Below are 16,260 nucleotides of genomic sequence, written 5' to 3'. Positions count from 1 at the left end.
TTCTACCAGGAATGTTATAAAAATAGTGTAGCAGTTGTTCAGTTTTTTACACATGTGAAACAAAGTAATCTGATTAACTCAGAACTCGTATCCTGTTTGTGTTAAGTAACTTCACATTTTTTCATAGTTGTAAAATCTTTTTTCAGAAGAATCCATCTAGAGTGCTGAAACATGCAGAAAAGCTGTTGGTTTGTGGAATAGATACTTTAATACATTGCTTTCCAGACTTTAAATAGCTGCATCTGCACCTCTCCTCACATTAAATAATTTTGCAACCAATAGAAGCAAAATCATTTTCTTTATTTATTTTCAATAATTTTTCTGAAATAAAAAGCTTGTAAAGAGTGAGTGATGTCAAAGAGAAAAAAAAAAAGCTTTGAGGACAAAGGAATAATTTTGTTAGGCTATCATTGTCTTCAACTATTCTGTTTCCTTCATTGTTATTTTGGGCTCTTTTAAAATGTCACCTCCCAACCACTAGTACATTCTCTTCACAGTTTGGAAAACACTGCTTTGAGATATTAGGGTGGGCCCATAAATTCCATAATTTAAATCTCATTAGTTTTTTATTGTTATTTTAGCTGTTGCTTGTAGAAATTTATTAAAAGTCAGTATTACTTTTTTCTGAAATAAAAAGCTTGTAAAGAGTGAGTGATGTCAAAGAGAAAAAAAAAAGCTTTGAGGACAAAGGAATAATTTTGTTAGGCTATCATTGTCTTCAACTATTCTGTTTCCTTCATTGTTATTTTTGGGCTCTTTTAAAAATGTCACCTCCCAACCACTAGTACATTCTCTTCACAGTTTGGAAAACACTGCTTTGAGATATTAGGGTGGGCCCATAAATTCCATAATTTAAATCTCATTAGTTTTTTATTGTTATTTTAGCTGTTGCTTGTAGAAATTTATTAAAAGTCAGTATTACTTTGATGAAATACTTACACAAGTCAGGCTTAGAGTTATGATATGTATGGAAAATATTTTAAACCTTCTAATTTTGAAAATTACACTCTTTATCTTTTCTATCAAATGTTACATATAAGTGTTATTCTTTTTTGTGTTAGATCTGAGTTAGTGTTTGGAGTGAATGCTGTTACCAGAGCTACAGAAAAGAATGATTTAGTTGCAGTGTTGGTCACTAATTCTGTAAAACCTCCAGAGTTGTCATGGCATCTTGTACCCTTATGTGCTAGTAGAGGAACACCAATAATATGCTTGAAAGAACTCAACACTTCTGTATCCAAGCTTTTCAATATTCACTCTCTAGTTGCCTTAGGATTAAAGGTACTTTCTTAACATTATTTTTGAAGATTTTATGCCATTGTTCTGAAAAATATGTGCAAATATGAATTTGACTGAAGGTTTTAAAGACTGACGATAGGATAATATTTTTAATTTTATATTCTAATAATAAAGCTATATTTGTTACCCCATATGTTCATAGTGATATGTGTAATGCTAAGTAGGAAGATTTTTGTTGTAGCTATAAGTAAAATATTTGCATTTTTGTCACATATCATGCCTTACAAATAGCTTTTATCAACTTAGTGTCTTCTATAAGTGCAAACTTTTGCTCACTACTAGCTCTCCTGGCAACCTTACTATTTGGAAGTGTTTTCACTTACGTTTTTCAATTGATTCTTTTTCATTTATTTGCTCAAGTTACAGTTTAAATTTTCAACCACATAAATGTTTTGTTTTTTTTGTCATAACTTGTAAAAATTTTTTTTAAAATTTGAGAATTTGTTTTCAATATAAAATCCTCTTTTTTCGTGGTTAACCCCACTCTTTATACATCACAATTCCACATAGCATCTACAAAACACATAGCATCTACAAAAGTTGCTGTAACAATTGATTTGGTTACCATTTCAATGGAATCTGAATAAGATTTAACCCACTTTTGAGGTGGGGTGTTTCACAAGACCAAATATGCCCTATGGTATTTTGCTTCATAAAGATGTTAGTCTTGGACTGTACACTCATGAATTAATATGAGTAAAGCAGATAGGGATTAATTCCCATCCCAGATGTTCTGTGTATCTGTTTATTGTAGGTCATAGGACTTGCATACTTTTCAAGATGTGATATCATGGTCACCCATGGTCTCTTCAACACAGCATTCCTCTTAACTCTCCAGTGCACTATTTTCACATTCTATTTGAATATTTTGAGTCCTTGCCATTTACCAGTTTCTAGCCACTGGGATGGCAGATCACAGAGTCATCCTCCTGAGTGTGTTCAGTCTGATTTGATTGAGAGTAGAATGGTGTTTTCATTGGCTTTTTAACTAAGCCATAAGTGCATTAAAATTATATCCTTATTCTGTTCAAGATAAACTCATTGATGGTAACTTTGAACCAGTAGACTAAATAGTTCAACAGCTGTTGTCAGAATGAACTATCATTATGCATTATCCAGAAAATTAAAATCTTCTTTCTGCTGAGTATAAGTAATGCATTATGAACATCAGAGAGAATTAGTAAAATGTTATAAAAGATAGTGTGTGGTAGGGAGCATGTGACACATAGACAGCTTTCTGGTTTACTATAAGTCAAATGTAAAATTAGATCATGTCTCAGCAGTATCTACGCTATAAGTCTGTATTAAAAATTCGGAAACTCAAACTAGGGTGGAGAGAATGTTTAAATAAGTAATTCAGAGCAAACAATTATAACTTCATACCAAGAAATGAGTTCAGACTCTATTTGATTATTTCCTTTTTTAAAATTAAGACATGTAATGTTTTATTAACTAAATTATATAAAGTGATAACTTTTTTGTTTTGCTTTTAAATAAACTTTTTATTGTGATTGTGTAAAATGTGACGTACACTCTAATTACCACTCATACATATAATGTAATTTCCTTTCAGCACCCGGTTCTTCTGAGGCTTTGCCTCTTAATTTATTGTGTTTTATGAGGGTAAATATTGTTAAATATATATATGCAAAATTGTTTCATTAACAGTTATATTGGATAAATCTGATGACAATAAGTTTAAACATAAATTAATAATGATCTTGTGAAGTTAGTTTCTAGTTAGTGTAAACAATATTGAATTGTAATGGTCCTGTAATTTTATTTTGAATGTTTTCAATTTGTAAAATATATTTATGTAGAAAGAATGTTTAGTCCATGTAAATGATTGGCCCTTAGGTGCATAGGATGGTTTTTATACCTGGTGGGTGGCAAACATTAATCTAATAGTCCAGAGGAAAAACAGACTGGAAATTTTTGGTACTTTATTTCTGAAAACTGTTTTTTTTTTAAATATTGTATTTATTAATGTGGTAATTTTCTGAAGGACATATATTTTTCTGTTAACATCCTAATTAATGTATGTTTTTAAAGGTCTTGCCTCTACAACTAGGGTTGAACCCCAAAAAAAACACATTTCTTATACTTAAAAAACCACAGTAATCTAAAATTTAAAACTGTTGAAATACAAAGTTGATAACTTACCAAATAACTATAAATAAATAAATACATGCTTGGTCAGGACTTGAAACTAACAGTGATGGACAATACAGTAGATACATTCAGGTTCATAAATATTTTAATCAACTAATAAATAAAGCAATGAGAGAAATAAAAAAAAAATCAAAATAACAATATTCTGTACTTAAACTACAAGATCATTAACAGCATTGAGTAATAATCACAAATAACAGTTTAACTGTATCTCATGAACTAACTTGTTAAAGTTCAGTGTAAGGTTTTTATTCACTTGTTAGGTCATGAGATTACAAATCATTATTGTAATTTACATAATCCTATGCAAAATATATCTACATAATTTACATGCTCTAGTGCAACATTAATGATACCAATATAGCACCACTAGGAGAAACTGATGTATCAGAATACCTGCATATTTACTCAAAATAAGCATGCTCATCTAGGTGAGTTAGCATTTTCATTGTAACTAAAATTATTAGATGAACTAAACTATAGAAGGAATAATAAATAAATAGATGAAAAACAAAACCATAACCAAATAAAAACAGAATTTTCTACTTTATATTTTGACAGTGAGAGTAGGATATTCTTAATCAGTTTTACTTCTAAGTGGTAATGTAGTTTTATGTTGTGCATGTTCTTTCTCATGCATTCAAACCTTATGTCCTTGGGTACAATTACTGTTTTATAAAGTTTGTTTTTTAAGAACATTGTCAATAATGTTTTTCTAAGTAATTTTATTCATTGTAGCATATATTTATTTTTTTGTAGACTTGTGTACAGAAAGGAGAGTCAATTTTCAGAGACTTGTATGAGCTTATCAATGAGAAAGCACCACCAGTGGTTTTACCTTTCAACCAGTTATATGAAGAAATTATCTCAGCAGAGAAAATGGAAAGTGATGATAGTTTACTAGAGAAAATGGCTTCAGAAAATTCTGAAAAAACAAAGCATGCTTTTCAGACATTTTCTGTGCAGTCTGGTAATGTTGCTCCAACATTTATATCTTTAAGTAGAAATGAAGATAGTACTTTGACTTTTCTGACTGATAATAAATGGTTTTTTAACTGTGAAGCTCCACTAGAAATGGATAACCTGTTGATAAGAGTAATTTCTCATGGTGAAATTGAAAATGTATTGTTTAGTGAAAAGAGCCAAGAACAAAGTTTAGAAATCCTGAATACAGCTAAGAATATTTTTTTCCCTACTAAACTGAAATATGCTGTTTTTTCTGGTAAAGTGAAAATTAAAAAGAGAAAGAAAAAATGAAAATAAGTGAGTTTCATAAATACATGTACAATATTTCCTGTTTATTTTTATCATTTCTCACTGATGCTACAAGTTGTGAAATAATCAGATACAGAGAAAAATTTCAAAATAAAATTTCAGCACATCTAATTTTTAATTTTATTGTAAAAAAATTGTCATGTAGTGTCACTATTATGTTTAGAACTGCTGAATGTCAAAAAATTGAGCATTTTTGGGTATGTTCAAGTAAACCTTTCCCAAAAGTATCAGATAGGTAAACCTACAAATAACAAAAGATTCTCTCAAGAAATACGGGGAGTGCTAATTAAAATATAATTTGACTGAGTTCTTTTAATAAATGAAAGAAATCTTTATTAGAACAAATAAGTGGAAACAGTTTTTGAACCTATGCATGAAAAATGATTGTTCTTTCTACTAGTCATGCTTAGCTCTGTAGTTTTTGTTTCTCAGTATTATTTCCATTGTTATTAAAAGTAATATTCAGTTGGTGATCTAGTAGAGACTAGCTAAAGAAAGTGTGCCAGGATTCAACATAAAAGAATTCTCTCTTTGTCCAGTTGACAGTTCACCTTGTGCCTTTGTTATCTCACAGTCAACATCATATTCAGCAAAGGATATGACAGACTTTTTTAACTAGGATTCTGCAATGTATTCTTGGGCAGAACAGACACTGCTTGTTACAGAGAACAAAGAAACTAAGCATCTAGAATGAAGTAATTATAATACCTGCATATCTCATGTTTATACTTTTAGAGATAATGTGTTTGTGGGATAATCCTTAGAGCCTATTAAAAAATTTAACTTATTTAGTAATATTTAGCAAATATTTCGTGTAAAACAGTGTGCTGTGTCTTGTGTAAGTAGTACAATGAAACATTACATAAAAAATTATAACACGAGTTTTCATCAGTATCAAAATATTATTCAAGCTTAAATTTCCATAATTTTGTAAGGATTTAGATTTCCAATTTTTGAGTACCAGACACTTAGAATCAAGTGATAAGTAAAGTTTACTAAATGTTTGATTGCTGGATTCATTAATAGCTTATGTTCAACTAATATTCCCATTTTCAGTTTGTTTTTCTTTCTTCGAAGACCTTTTCAAACTAATATTGATTTAGCTGTATGATTGCAGCTGTTTTAAATCCTGCAGAATTTTAGTGAGTTATATAGTTTATACAGCATACTAGCATTCAATGACCAGGGGTGAATCAGCAGTCAAAAGGTTAATACATTAGACATCTTTAAGTATAACAATTTAAGATAAAATTAATTGATTAATACTAAACTGTTGCACATCAAAAGGTACCATGTACATAAGCAAGTACAAAACCTGTGACAAGCTAAAATTTTGATTCATAGCTTTCTTTGGGTTTCTTTCTACAAATATTTGCAAGACCCTTTTTTTCAAGTTCCAAAACTGCTTATGACCATTGAGGCACCTTAGATGTCGATCAGTGAAAGACTAGAGGGCATTTAGGTAGTCAATAGCTGGACTATTGTAACCAGATTGTGGGATTGACTTTAACACTACAAGACTTCAAGAGCTGTAAGGATGAGTATGTTTGGTGACTGCATTTGAACTTGCATTCTACAGGTTCTTAGTAAAGCACCCTTACTACTAGGCCATGCTAGCCCTAAGATAACTCTACTAAAATTACAGTACTTGCAAAAATGAAAGGATAATGAAGTGTGCTTATTTTGAGATTATTAATGTTTTTCAAGTGTAGTTTGCTTTTTTTTCACAATTTTATGCATTAATAATTTCTTATATAATAGGCCTGTATGAGAAATGACTCAAATTCTGAAAAGCAGAAGACTAGTCTTAACTGTTTTAAAGAAAGATGTTAGCTGTTTAAGTAATGCTAGGTTTATAGATTTTTGTTGCTGATATTGACTTTTGCAAAGTGTGTGAAACTTAGAAATGAGTTAACTGAAACTGAAGTTTACAGAGCTGTCACAGTGCTTCCCGGAGGTCTTTGCCAAGAATGAAGTAGTGTAGACCTTGGGGATGTCACAGTTTGTGGTCTGTAGATTATTGTGCACAGGAGAATACACTAGCAGGCCAGGGTCACAGAAGGGCTACAGGTGCAATAGATGAGCAGTAGCTATGGAATTTAGATTTCAGGAATCATACTAGTGCTAAAGGCCTCAGGGATGAGTTTTAGCAAGTCACTAGAGTGTGGGTATTGTGGACAGGAACAGGTTCCACAAGACTGGGCTAAGGTTCAAGACACCAGTTAAGAGCTCTGTATTAAAAAATGAGGTATTAAACAGCCCAGCTGGTATGTACTAACAACCCATTAGCAGTTGGACCTTCTTACTTTTCACAGGTGAAAGCAGGTTCTATGTATCTTCAAATAAACAATGTGTGAGAGTCTGAGATATAAAGGAGAGTGATATTTGCCCACTATGATGCCTTAAATATTTAATATTTTCATGAGTGGATACACTTTCTCTCTCTCTCTCTCTCATTGGGTAAAAACATGGCAAAGGGTGACGTATTTCCACTTGCGGATAAAGAATGATGCTGCCTACCAAAGACCATGATGTCTACTAATGCCAACCGAACCCTCACTGCGTCATTCGTATTGGTTCTCACCCCTCTTACTTTCGATTTTGCCCTAAAGTGGGTGGTGGAAAAAGAGATAGTGTTTACAAAATGTAAATAACATTTATTATTCATGGATCACATAGAAGTTAAGCAGCACACAAATTGTACTATTTACACCGACTCTCATAGCTCTCTTCTAGCCTTGGAATCACTACGTATGAATTCTCAACCTGTTCTCCTGGACATTCAGAAACGACTGGCTCAGTGTTTCTTTCATCCATTTCTATCCGGTTTATTCTAGATACCTAGATATATAGGTAGTTTAGGGAACGAGCATGCTCACACCCAGCTAAATCTGTCTTTCCTGTTGCTATTACAGTCGTGCCGTATACCGACTTTAGTCCTGTGATCAAGATCCAGCATGGCATCAGTTGATGGTTGATTTTCCAGACCAAAACTACTGTTGTTCTTTGGCTGTCTAGTTTCCATAAAGATCGACTTGAATAGGCTACAAAATGTTCACGGATTTTTAACCAATCATTTTCTTTTATGTGGAACTGAACCACATTTTATTTTCATATAGCTGGTATGAACATCAGTGGTAGCACTATTTTAGACATATTTTTCAAACGTTTACCTCTGACGTTTGAAAGTGTCATTGGCGATGGTGAAACTATCCAGCTTGTTATATTTTTACCTCATTTTTTGGAATGGTTTCATTTAAATGTTTTATGTTTATACTGAAAAGCCGAAATCGCCAACATCTCCGGCGAGGAGCCTCATCCGGGCCATTGCGTGATCATTATTATATTAATGTATAGACTATTCAGATACAATTGACAAGTGTCGTTTGTCAATATGATACGCTCACTATTAATTCAGAAACTGAAGTGATTTCTATTGGGTTTGTGGCCAGTATTTATACAATTCCATAAAAATATCGGATTATCAAATTAAAAATAATACTTTAATTATTGATCACTTTTTTCACGGATTTACCGCGGATTAACTTTAATGTATAGAGAGGTGTGATTCGGTAACAATGGCGGCCTCCATAAAGCTAACATAGAGAGCGGATAAGGTAAATTAACGGTCGATTTCTATTGTAATATATATTATTTATTTCCCAAATTAAAGCAAATCCTTTTTAAATATCCCCTTGAAGTTATAAAGCCAGGATTAAATTCATAAGCCGCGTTTTTACACGTTCTTAAATTAGCGGTGACCCGCGATAATCCTCGCTCACATTTGTCATGTCAGTGTCAACGACAAGGAGAGTGTGAGAAACTTTAAAAAGCCAGGTAGTAGATTTAATACATCAAAAATTTTGGGACAAGACTTGCTACAGCGGCTTAAGCGATTTCGCGGTTTACTGGTCCGCAGCTTAATGGCGCTCCACTGTATTTCAGTAGAGCTTCTTGTTTATTTTTTTGAACTTCGCACAAAGCTACTCGAGGGTTATCTGTGCTAGCCGACCCTAATTTAGTAGTGTAAGACTAGAGGGAAGGCAGCTAGTCATCATCACCCACCGCCAACTCTTGGCTACTCTTTTACCAACGAATAATGGGATTGACCGTAACATTATAACATCCCCACGGCTGAAAGGGCGAGCATGATTGGCGCGACGAGGATGCGAACCCGCGACCCTCAAATTACGAGTCGCACGCCTTAACACGCTTGGCCATGCCGGGCCCAGTAGAGCTTCGACTGATGACAATAAGAAAAGGGAAAATAAAAATAAAATAATGTGTCAGCATTTAATAGGGAAAATGTGAACACTATTAAATTAGCCTAATTACTAGCTAGTCAAAAAATTTAAGGCCATACTGAAACGAAGCGTTAATCGGTAAACACGTAACAAAATTTAGTCATTTGTATTCAAGCATTAGCGTTGTCAACATCTTCCACTGACATCTCCTGTGTTACATTGGGTAAAAACATGGCAAAGGGTAAAATGTTGACAGTTTGAACGTGGCAGAATTGTTGAGCTGCAAAAGCAAGGTCTTTCTCAACGTGCCATCGCTGGTGAGATTGGTTGTAGTAAAGCTGCTGTCGCAAATTTCTTAAAAGTGGTCAGCCCAAAAAAGTTTCGCCGGCATTCAGCAGGAGGATTCGACGGGTTGTTTGGCAGGACACCAGCCGATCGTCGAACCAGATTAAGGCCCTTACGGATGCAGAATGTAGCTCAAAAACAATAAGACGGCATTTACGAGAGAAAGGCCTTACAAACCGTAAACGTCTTCAAAGGCCATGCCTTCTTCCACACCAGGAAACAGCTCAGTTAATCTTTGCTAAGAAGCACCAAACATGGGACGTAGAAAAGTGAAAGAAGGTTTTGTTCTCTGATGAGAAAACATTTAACCTGGATGGTCCACATGGCTTTCAACGTTACTGACACAATAAGGATATCCCACCAGAGACATTTTCTACACGACACAGTGGATGAGGTTTCATCATGATCTTGGGTGCTTTCTCCTTCCATGGAATAATGGAGCTTCAGGTTATACAGGGATGTCAAACAGCAGCAGGAAACATTGGCATGTTGGCTTTATTGACTGAAGTCCCTCGCTTGTGTGGAAATACTGGATCTTTCAGCAATCCACAATGCCAGCAGGCCAAAGGTCTTTTTCATGGCGAATAACGTAATTCTTTTGGACCATCCAGCGTGTTCGCCCGAACCGAACCCCATTGAAAATGTTTGAGGGTGGATGGCAAGTCTGTAGAAATGGACGTCAATTCCAAACAGTGCATGATCTTCGTGAAGCCATCTTTTCCGTTTGGAATAACATTTCAGCCAGCCTTCTGCAATCGTTTATATAGACCATGCCAAAGCGAATTTTGCAGTTATTCGCAGTGACAGCCGTGCAACTCACTACTGAAACCTCCTGTTGTGCATTTTGTACCCTATTTAGGATTTATTTTTGGTATGGTATTAAACTTTTGACCAGCTAATATTTAGGCTAATTTCATAGTGTTCACATTTTCTCTATTAAATGCTAAAATAGCTGTTTATTTTTATTTTCCTTATTTTCGTCTTTCGAAGCTCTACTCAAATAAGTTGAGTCTAACAACGCAAAATGTATATTTTTTCTTTATGTTCATTGGCCTTAAGATTTTGGCCAGAAGTGTATCTTATAATAAAAAACAAAATTACAGCTATAATGAGCCTATACATATTTGTAACATAACATTTATTGATTCATGTAAGTGAAATTTTATGAAATTCATTTTTAAAATATCAATTTGTGGAATATTTTATTTGAATTCTTTAAATTGTGAAATTTTTTTGAATAAAGTTTAAAAACTTTCCAAACTATTTTGAGCCAGAACACAAAGTAAATCATTTTAAGAACATTGAAATATCGCAGTGTCTTAGATTCACAGATTTTCTGTATTCATTTTAGTGGCCTTGTATGTATTATTTAGCCTTTTTCATTTTGTATCATATTGCTCCAAAGTGACATCTTCACTACTAATCACTGTTGTATGGCTCACTGCCATCAAAATCTAAAATGTATATGTACAAATTGTGTTAATTACTCGTTGTTAAATACATAATTCGAATTATTGATTTGATACTAAAAAGGATGCACAATCAGCATATAACATTCAAGTCCATTTATTAAATATATTGTTAGAAAGTAAAACAATAAATTCGGTGGACGAAGCAAATTTGATTTATTCAATGTGAACAAGGCCATAAAAAGATGTCATTGATCATTAGAAAATTGTATTTGCAATCAACTGAATGGTAAATGCAGGTAGGGTGATATACAATTGCACAAAGTACGGATATAGAATGAAGTGATGAAGACATACTTTGAAAAATTGAAACAGAAGATTTAATTCGAATAATAAATAAGGGACGACAAAGCAGTTAATCCTCGAATCCAACAAACAAATAAGTTTTCCTATTACATTTTATGTTCTAAGTTCCAGTAATTTCATTGATTATGCAGTTACAGAAACACCTAGTGATTGCAAATTATGTCTGATGGCACTCGTTGTTACCAGCTCTTCAACATCTGTAATTGTTATTAGGTTCAGAAAAACTACCTTTACACTTTAGACGTATATATATTGGTGAAAATAAATACATTTTAATGAAGTTAGATAGTAAAATCAAAAGGAAGGACTGCGTTAAAAACAGGAAATTCAAATCTGACTAATTATAATAGTTTTTTTTTTTATAATTAAGTAACAAACCGAAACAAAAAACGCTGCATCAACTGAAAAAATCCCATGGTACAATCTATAATGTGGGATTATTAAATTATCTTTGGTTTTGGAGGTGACTATGGAAGTAGGACCCACAGGTTAGGATACACTGTCTATCAGTTTTAACCTGCAGTCGTCAGTCTCACATAAGAAATAAAGAGTAGCAATAAATATAGAATTAGAAATAGAAATTAGAAGAGAGACATATGGGTGCTCAAGCCCACAATGTCTCACATTTATATCACCTTTCACTGCCTGCAACCAGTTGTGGAAATGTGACTGCTCTCTCAAGTAAATAATTAATTGAAACAAATAAAAAAATAAGGTACTACCATTAGGGGGTAAGAAAGATGAAACTTGCCTCTTGATGTTCGCATTCCAGCTACTAATATGGTAGAAAGGCATTAATTGACAGTACAGCAAATGAACTTTCCCATTCAGTTCTCCAAACAAACTAGGATAATTCCAACCACCACCACCTAACGTTACACGCCTGTTTAAGCCGTTAACATAAAACAGTTGAGTATATTAACCTTGAGGAAGCCGTAAAGGTAAAACGTTGGTTTATATATATATATCTGGAGTGTAAAACTCATTTTTGAACTTTTTAATGAAAATGTGTAAATCCCTCGAGTATGAACAACTATTAAAAGACAAAAAAAACATTTCCTGTAATTGTTGTTATTGCTTCAGTTGTGCACCTATTGCATCTAGTAATAGTGCTGCTACATTCTATCAATCGCTGTAATATGCATTTCATCCTCTTTCCTGGAATACAACTTTTATTTGTTTTAGCAACTATGATTTAGCCTTCTCCTTATTGTTAAAGGGGTCATTGGTTTGGTTCAATTTGAATTTCGCGCAAAGCAGTGGGAAGAAAACTCGTCAACGTCAGCCACCATTAAATCTTGGACTAGTTTCTTACCAATCAAAAATGGTAATGACAATTGCACAATAACGCCCTTACAGCTAAAAGGGTGAGTCATTTTGGCAACCTCGATTCAAATCCGCAACTCGCCAATTGCGAGTCGAGCACCCTAATAATTAGATTATGGCAGACCTAAGTGAGACATAATAATCTTGCAATTAACCCGAAGATGACCTGAGAAGATCGAAACGTTGTTCTGTACTTTATTTTATTTAAAGTTTTAATACCAACATGAGCCGTCTTGAAAATAAATTTTAACTTCAAATGGGTTTCTCGTCATCACAGAGAATAATAAATCAATTGAAGCTTTACAGGAAATCTTGAAGCAGCTGCTATTTTCATCTTGAATGTAGACGTTTGTAAAGAAATGGTTAATTTGGCTAATAAGATTTTATTTGATGTTTAGGGATTGGTTTGTAATGAAGTTTATTCATTGTATATATATCTATGAAAATATACTAATAATCTATAGTTTTTGTTTGCAAATTGATATTTTTATAGTGTTCACAGCGCTATTTTCAACATAACTTGTGCTGCTTGTAATCAATGAAAGTTTAAGTCGATTTAATGACAATTTTATTATCAGAATAATTTTGTTTGTTTGTAATTAAGCATAAAGCTACATAATGGGCTATTTGAGCTCTGCCCGGTTGCTAGCGTTGTAAGTTCGCAGACATATCGCTGTATCACAGGAGAGGCTTCCAAAATAAGAGAAAACAACTACAAAATCGTTAAAAGTGTCATTTTGGTGTCAAACATAAACTGAAGAGGAAACGAAGAGTTATCACTTTGTAAAGAATGCAAAAAAGAAACAAAAACTATTAGATAATCAGTTAATAATTACTCTCTACCCCCAAAAAATAATTGTGCCTTGCGAATTTGAAACTTTGCATCAAAAGAGTAACTAATACATAATAAACACAAATGACTAAAAATACAGCAAAAAGACTCAATTCCACAAGAGGAGTTCATGGGTTGGCCAAACTCTCATTGTCAGATATTTTAAAACAACTTGTTTTCTTTTATTACTTTCAATAAGCGTATTATACTAAAAGTCCACTTCAGTTGGGAATCGTGTAAATGAAGTCGAATTTAGACCGAATGGTTCTTTAGATAATAAAGTTATACTCACTAATAGGATTTTACTATAATAAATTTTTGAAACGTTATATTATTCACTTAAAATTGAAAGTGCTTTCTGTAGTACATTAGAGATAGAGTAATGTGAATGTTTGTTGTTAAGGTTAAGATTTGTTTCTTTGTTTTGTTGAATTTCGCTCTAGGCTACATTGTGCTAATCGTTCCTAATTTTAAAGTGACAGACTAGAGAAATGAAATATAGTGAACATTACTAACCGTCAGTGGTTGGGCTGCTCTTGTTAGATTGAATAGTTGTGACGATCAAGTCCATATCATAGTACATTTTCAATGTTGTTTATAGTTTGAAAGTTTATGATACCATAATTTGGAGTTCAATTCTAGCGAGACACAGCATTAGGCACTAAAACAAACGACCACCTAAAACTCAAACGGCCTGGTAATATTTAATATTGATCTAAAACATGTTTCATTGGTAGCAGTACAGCAGATACAGATTTCGGTTATAAACCTGAATTCTCATGAAAAAATAAGAAGTTGTACATGTATGAAATATGATTCCCTGTATAACTGGCCTTTCTGTTAAACTCAGCGATAACGTAGTGTTTGTTTGTTTTTTTGAATTTCGCTCAAAGCTACTCAAGGGCTATCTGCACTAGCCGTCCCTAATTTAACAATGTGAGACTAGAGGGAAGGCAGCTAATCATCACCACCTACCGCCAACTCTTTTGGCAACGAATAGTGGGATTAACCGTCAAATTATAACGCCTCCATGGCTGAAAGGACGAGCATATTTGATGCGACGGGGATTGGAACCCGCGACCCTCATATTACGAATCGAAAGCCTTCATCCACCTGACCATGCCGGGCCCGCGATGACGTATTCATTCGTACTTGTGTTTTATATTATCGAAGGAAGTGACGAAAACTGATTAACTGTAAACTTTTAAATTACTACTATACTTTAAGCGACGAACACATACGGATTACTTATTAAGATATAAAATGAAAGGAAAGTAACCATTGTTTTTGTGTATGACTGTACATATTTTTTCCAGCCTGATAGTTTATGTTTATGTTTGTGTTTATTGTCGGAATGGTGTAAAAGTAACCTATAATGAATCTCATTTATTTGTTTACTTTAGTTTAATACGCAATTGGAAAAAAAAAAAATACAAATCTTTGAATTATTATTATTTTTGAAATGTAGTTGATGCTAACATTAAACACGATAAAAGTATTTTAGAAGTAATGTAAGTAAGCTGTTACACCATTTAAATACCACTCCAAACTTTGTCAGGGTGTAACGGAGTCATTGTGATGCGTTTACTTTAATATCTGCGCTTATTTCAGTTTAATGCATGTAACGTATATTGTTAAATGTGCATTGCGCAATTCCCACCTGTTCTCTAAATTTGTGGAAGATTCATGAGTGCAAGAATTCACAGTATATGTTTTACATTACTGCCTTCTTCAATTTTGAGAATTTTGTCTAAATATTATAAATCAACGCGCCAAGAGACAGTTTAATATTGTTGCAGGTTTGCTACAGTTAGTATACTATAAATCCCAGAAGCTATAACTGTGATAAACGTTTATTAATCGGAAAACTACAGATATTTGACCAGAAACGTTTATAGATTTCGAACATTACAAACCATTTAACTTCAGTAAATTAACTTCGGGCGTGAATATTTCTACGAGGACATTAAATATATTCGTCGGTAAAAAGTCAGCTCTTTCGCGCTGTGAGCCCAGCCACGAATAGACAGCTAGCTAGCGTAAGCGACGTATAACAGTATCAACTCAGAATTAATTCGCTTGCTGTGGATCTGGACCATCGATAAAATATCTAGTTCTAGACCAGATAGAGACTGAATATTGTTTGTGACTTTGTAAAATTTTGTGTATATAAATCATTATTTGTAATAACTATTTGTAGTAACCATTATTATAAAATGTGTTGTTGTTTGTGTATTAAAATATACTTTTATTAAGAAAGAAAATTATGTGTATCAACGTAAATTATAAGATGTAGCAAAAGTAAGCGTTAGTTAAAAGCAAATACAGAATATCGCACTGACATTTGTGTAATCACATGCTAACGCAGTAGCATTATATATATATAAAACTACTGTATTTAACCGAGAATGTAACGATAGTATACTCTGCTGAGGTAATAACTTGTGAGCCTTTTAAAAAATTACATTTTTGTTACATTGAGAACCAAGACAGATACATTAAAAGGCAAGAGTGTATTTTAAATAACCTGAAATCGTTTGCGAAAGAGATATTTTACACGTCTTTCTTTCCAAGGTTATAATTTATGAAGAATAAAATATTATTGCAGTTAAATCTGGAGGTTAGGTTAAATGTGAATAATTTACATTTTGGTGCATTTTGTCGGTTTTTACGAAAAATAAAGAAACCAATGAACAAAATCATAAAATAAAGTTGTAATGCATTTATAACATGATCTACATATGTAGTATTTATCTAATTGTCACATTTGTATAGTAACAAAAATATTATACTCGAAACAAAATATTAATAAATATGTGTTTTTCTTTCTTACAGCAAAGCTATCTGCTCAGCCCACCGAGGGGAATCGAACCGCTGATTTTAGCGTTGTAAATCCGGTGACATACCGCTGTACTAGCGGGGGGCTAATAAATATAATTTAAAGATCTAAATCCTCCACGATCTTTTAATATCCGTATTACCATTGTCCCCT

At 33.1% G+C, this 16,260-nt stretch overlaps 1 protein-coding gene across 6 annotated transcripts in view; it reads left to right on the top strand.

Moving 5' to 3' along the window:
- LOC143253266 (ribonuclease P protein subunit p38-like) overlaps positions 1 to 5,217 on the top strand; it is a 35,199-nt gene extending 29,982 nt beyond the window's left edge. For all 6 annotated transcript variants that reach the window (XM_076506835.1, XM_076506834.1, XM_076506833.1 and 3 more), the window contains 2 exons: positions 1,062 to 1,281; positions 4,231 to 5,217. In XM_076506835.1, the coding sequence (XP_076362950.1) occupies positions 1,062 to 1,281; positions 4,231 to 4,728 (718 nt within the window). In that variant the 3' untranslated portion in view covers positions 4,729 to 5,217. The remainder of the gene's footprint in view (positions 1 to 1,061; positions 1,282 to 4,230) is intronic.
- Positions 5,218 to 16,260: the final 11,043 nt, after the last annotated feature.

The sequence above is a fragment of the Tachypleus tridentatus genome, chromosome 6, assembly GCF_004210375.1.
Source record: "Tachypleus tridentatus isolate NWPU-2018 chromosome 6, ASM421037v1, whole genome shotgun sequence".
Lineage (NCBI taxonomy): Eukaryota > Metazoa > Arthropoda > Merostomata > Xiphosura > Limulidae > Tachypleus > Tachypleus tridentatus.
This window is presented reverse-complemented; position numbering and strand designations above follow the sequence as displayed.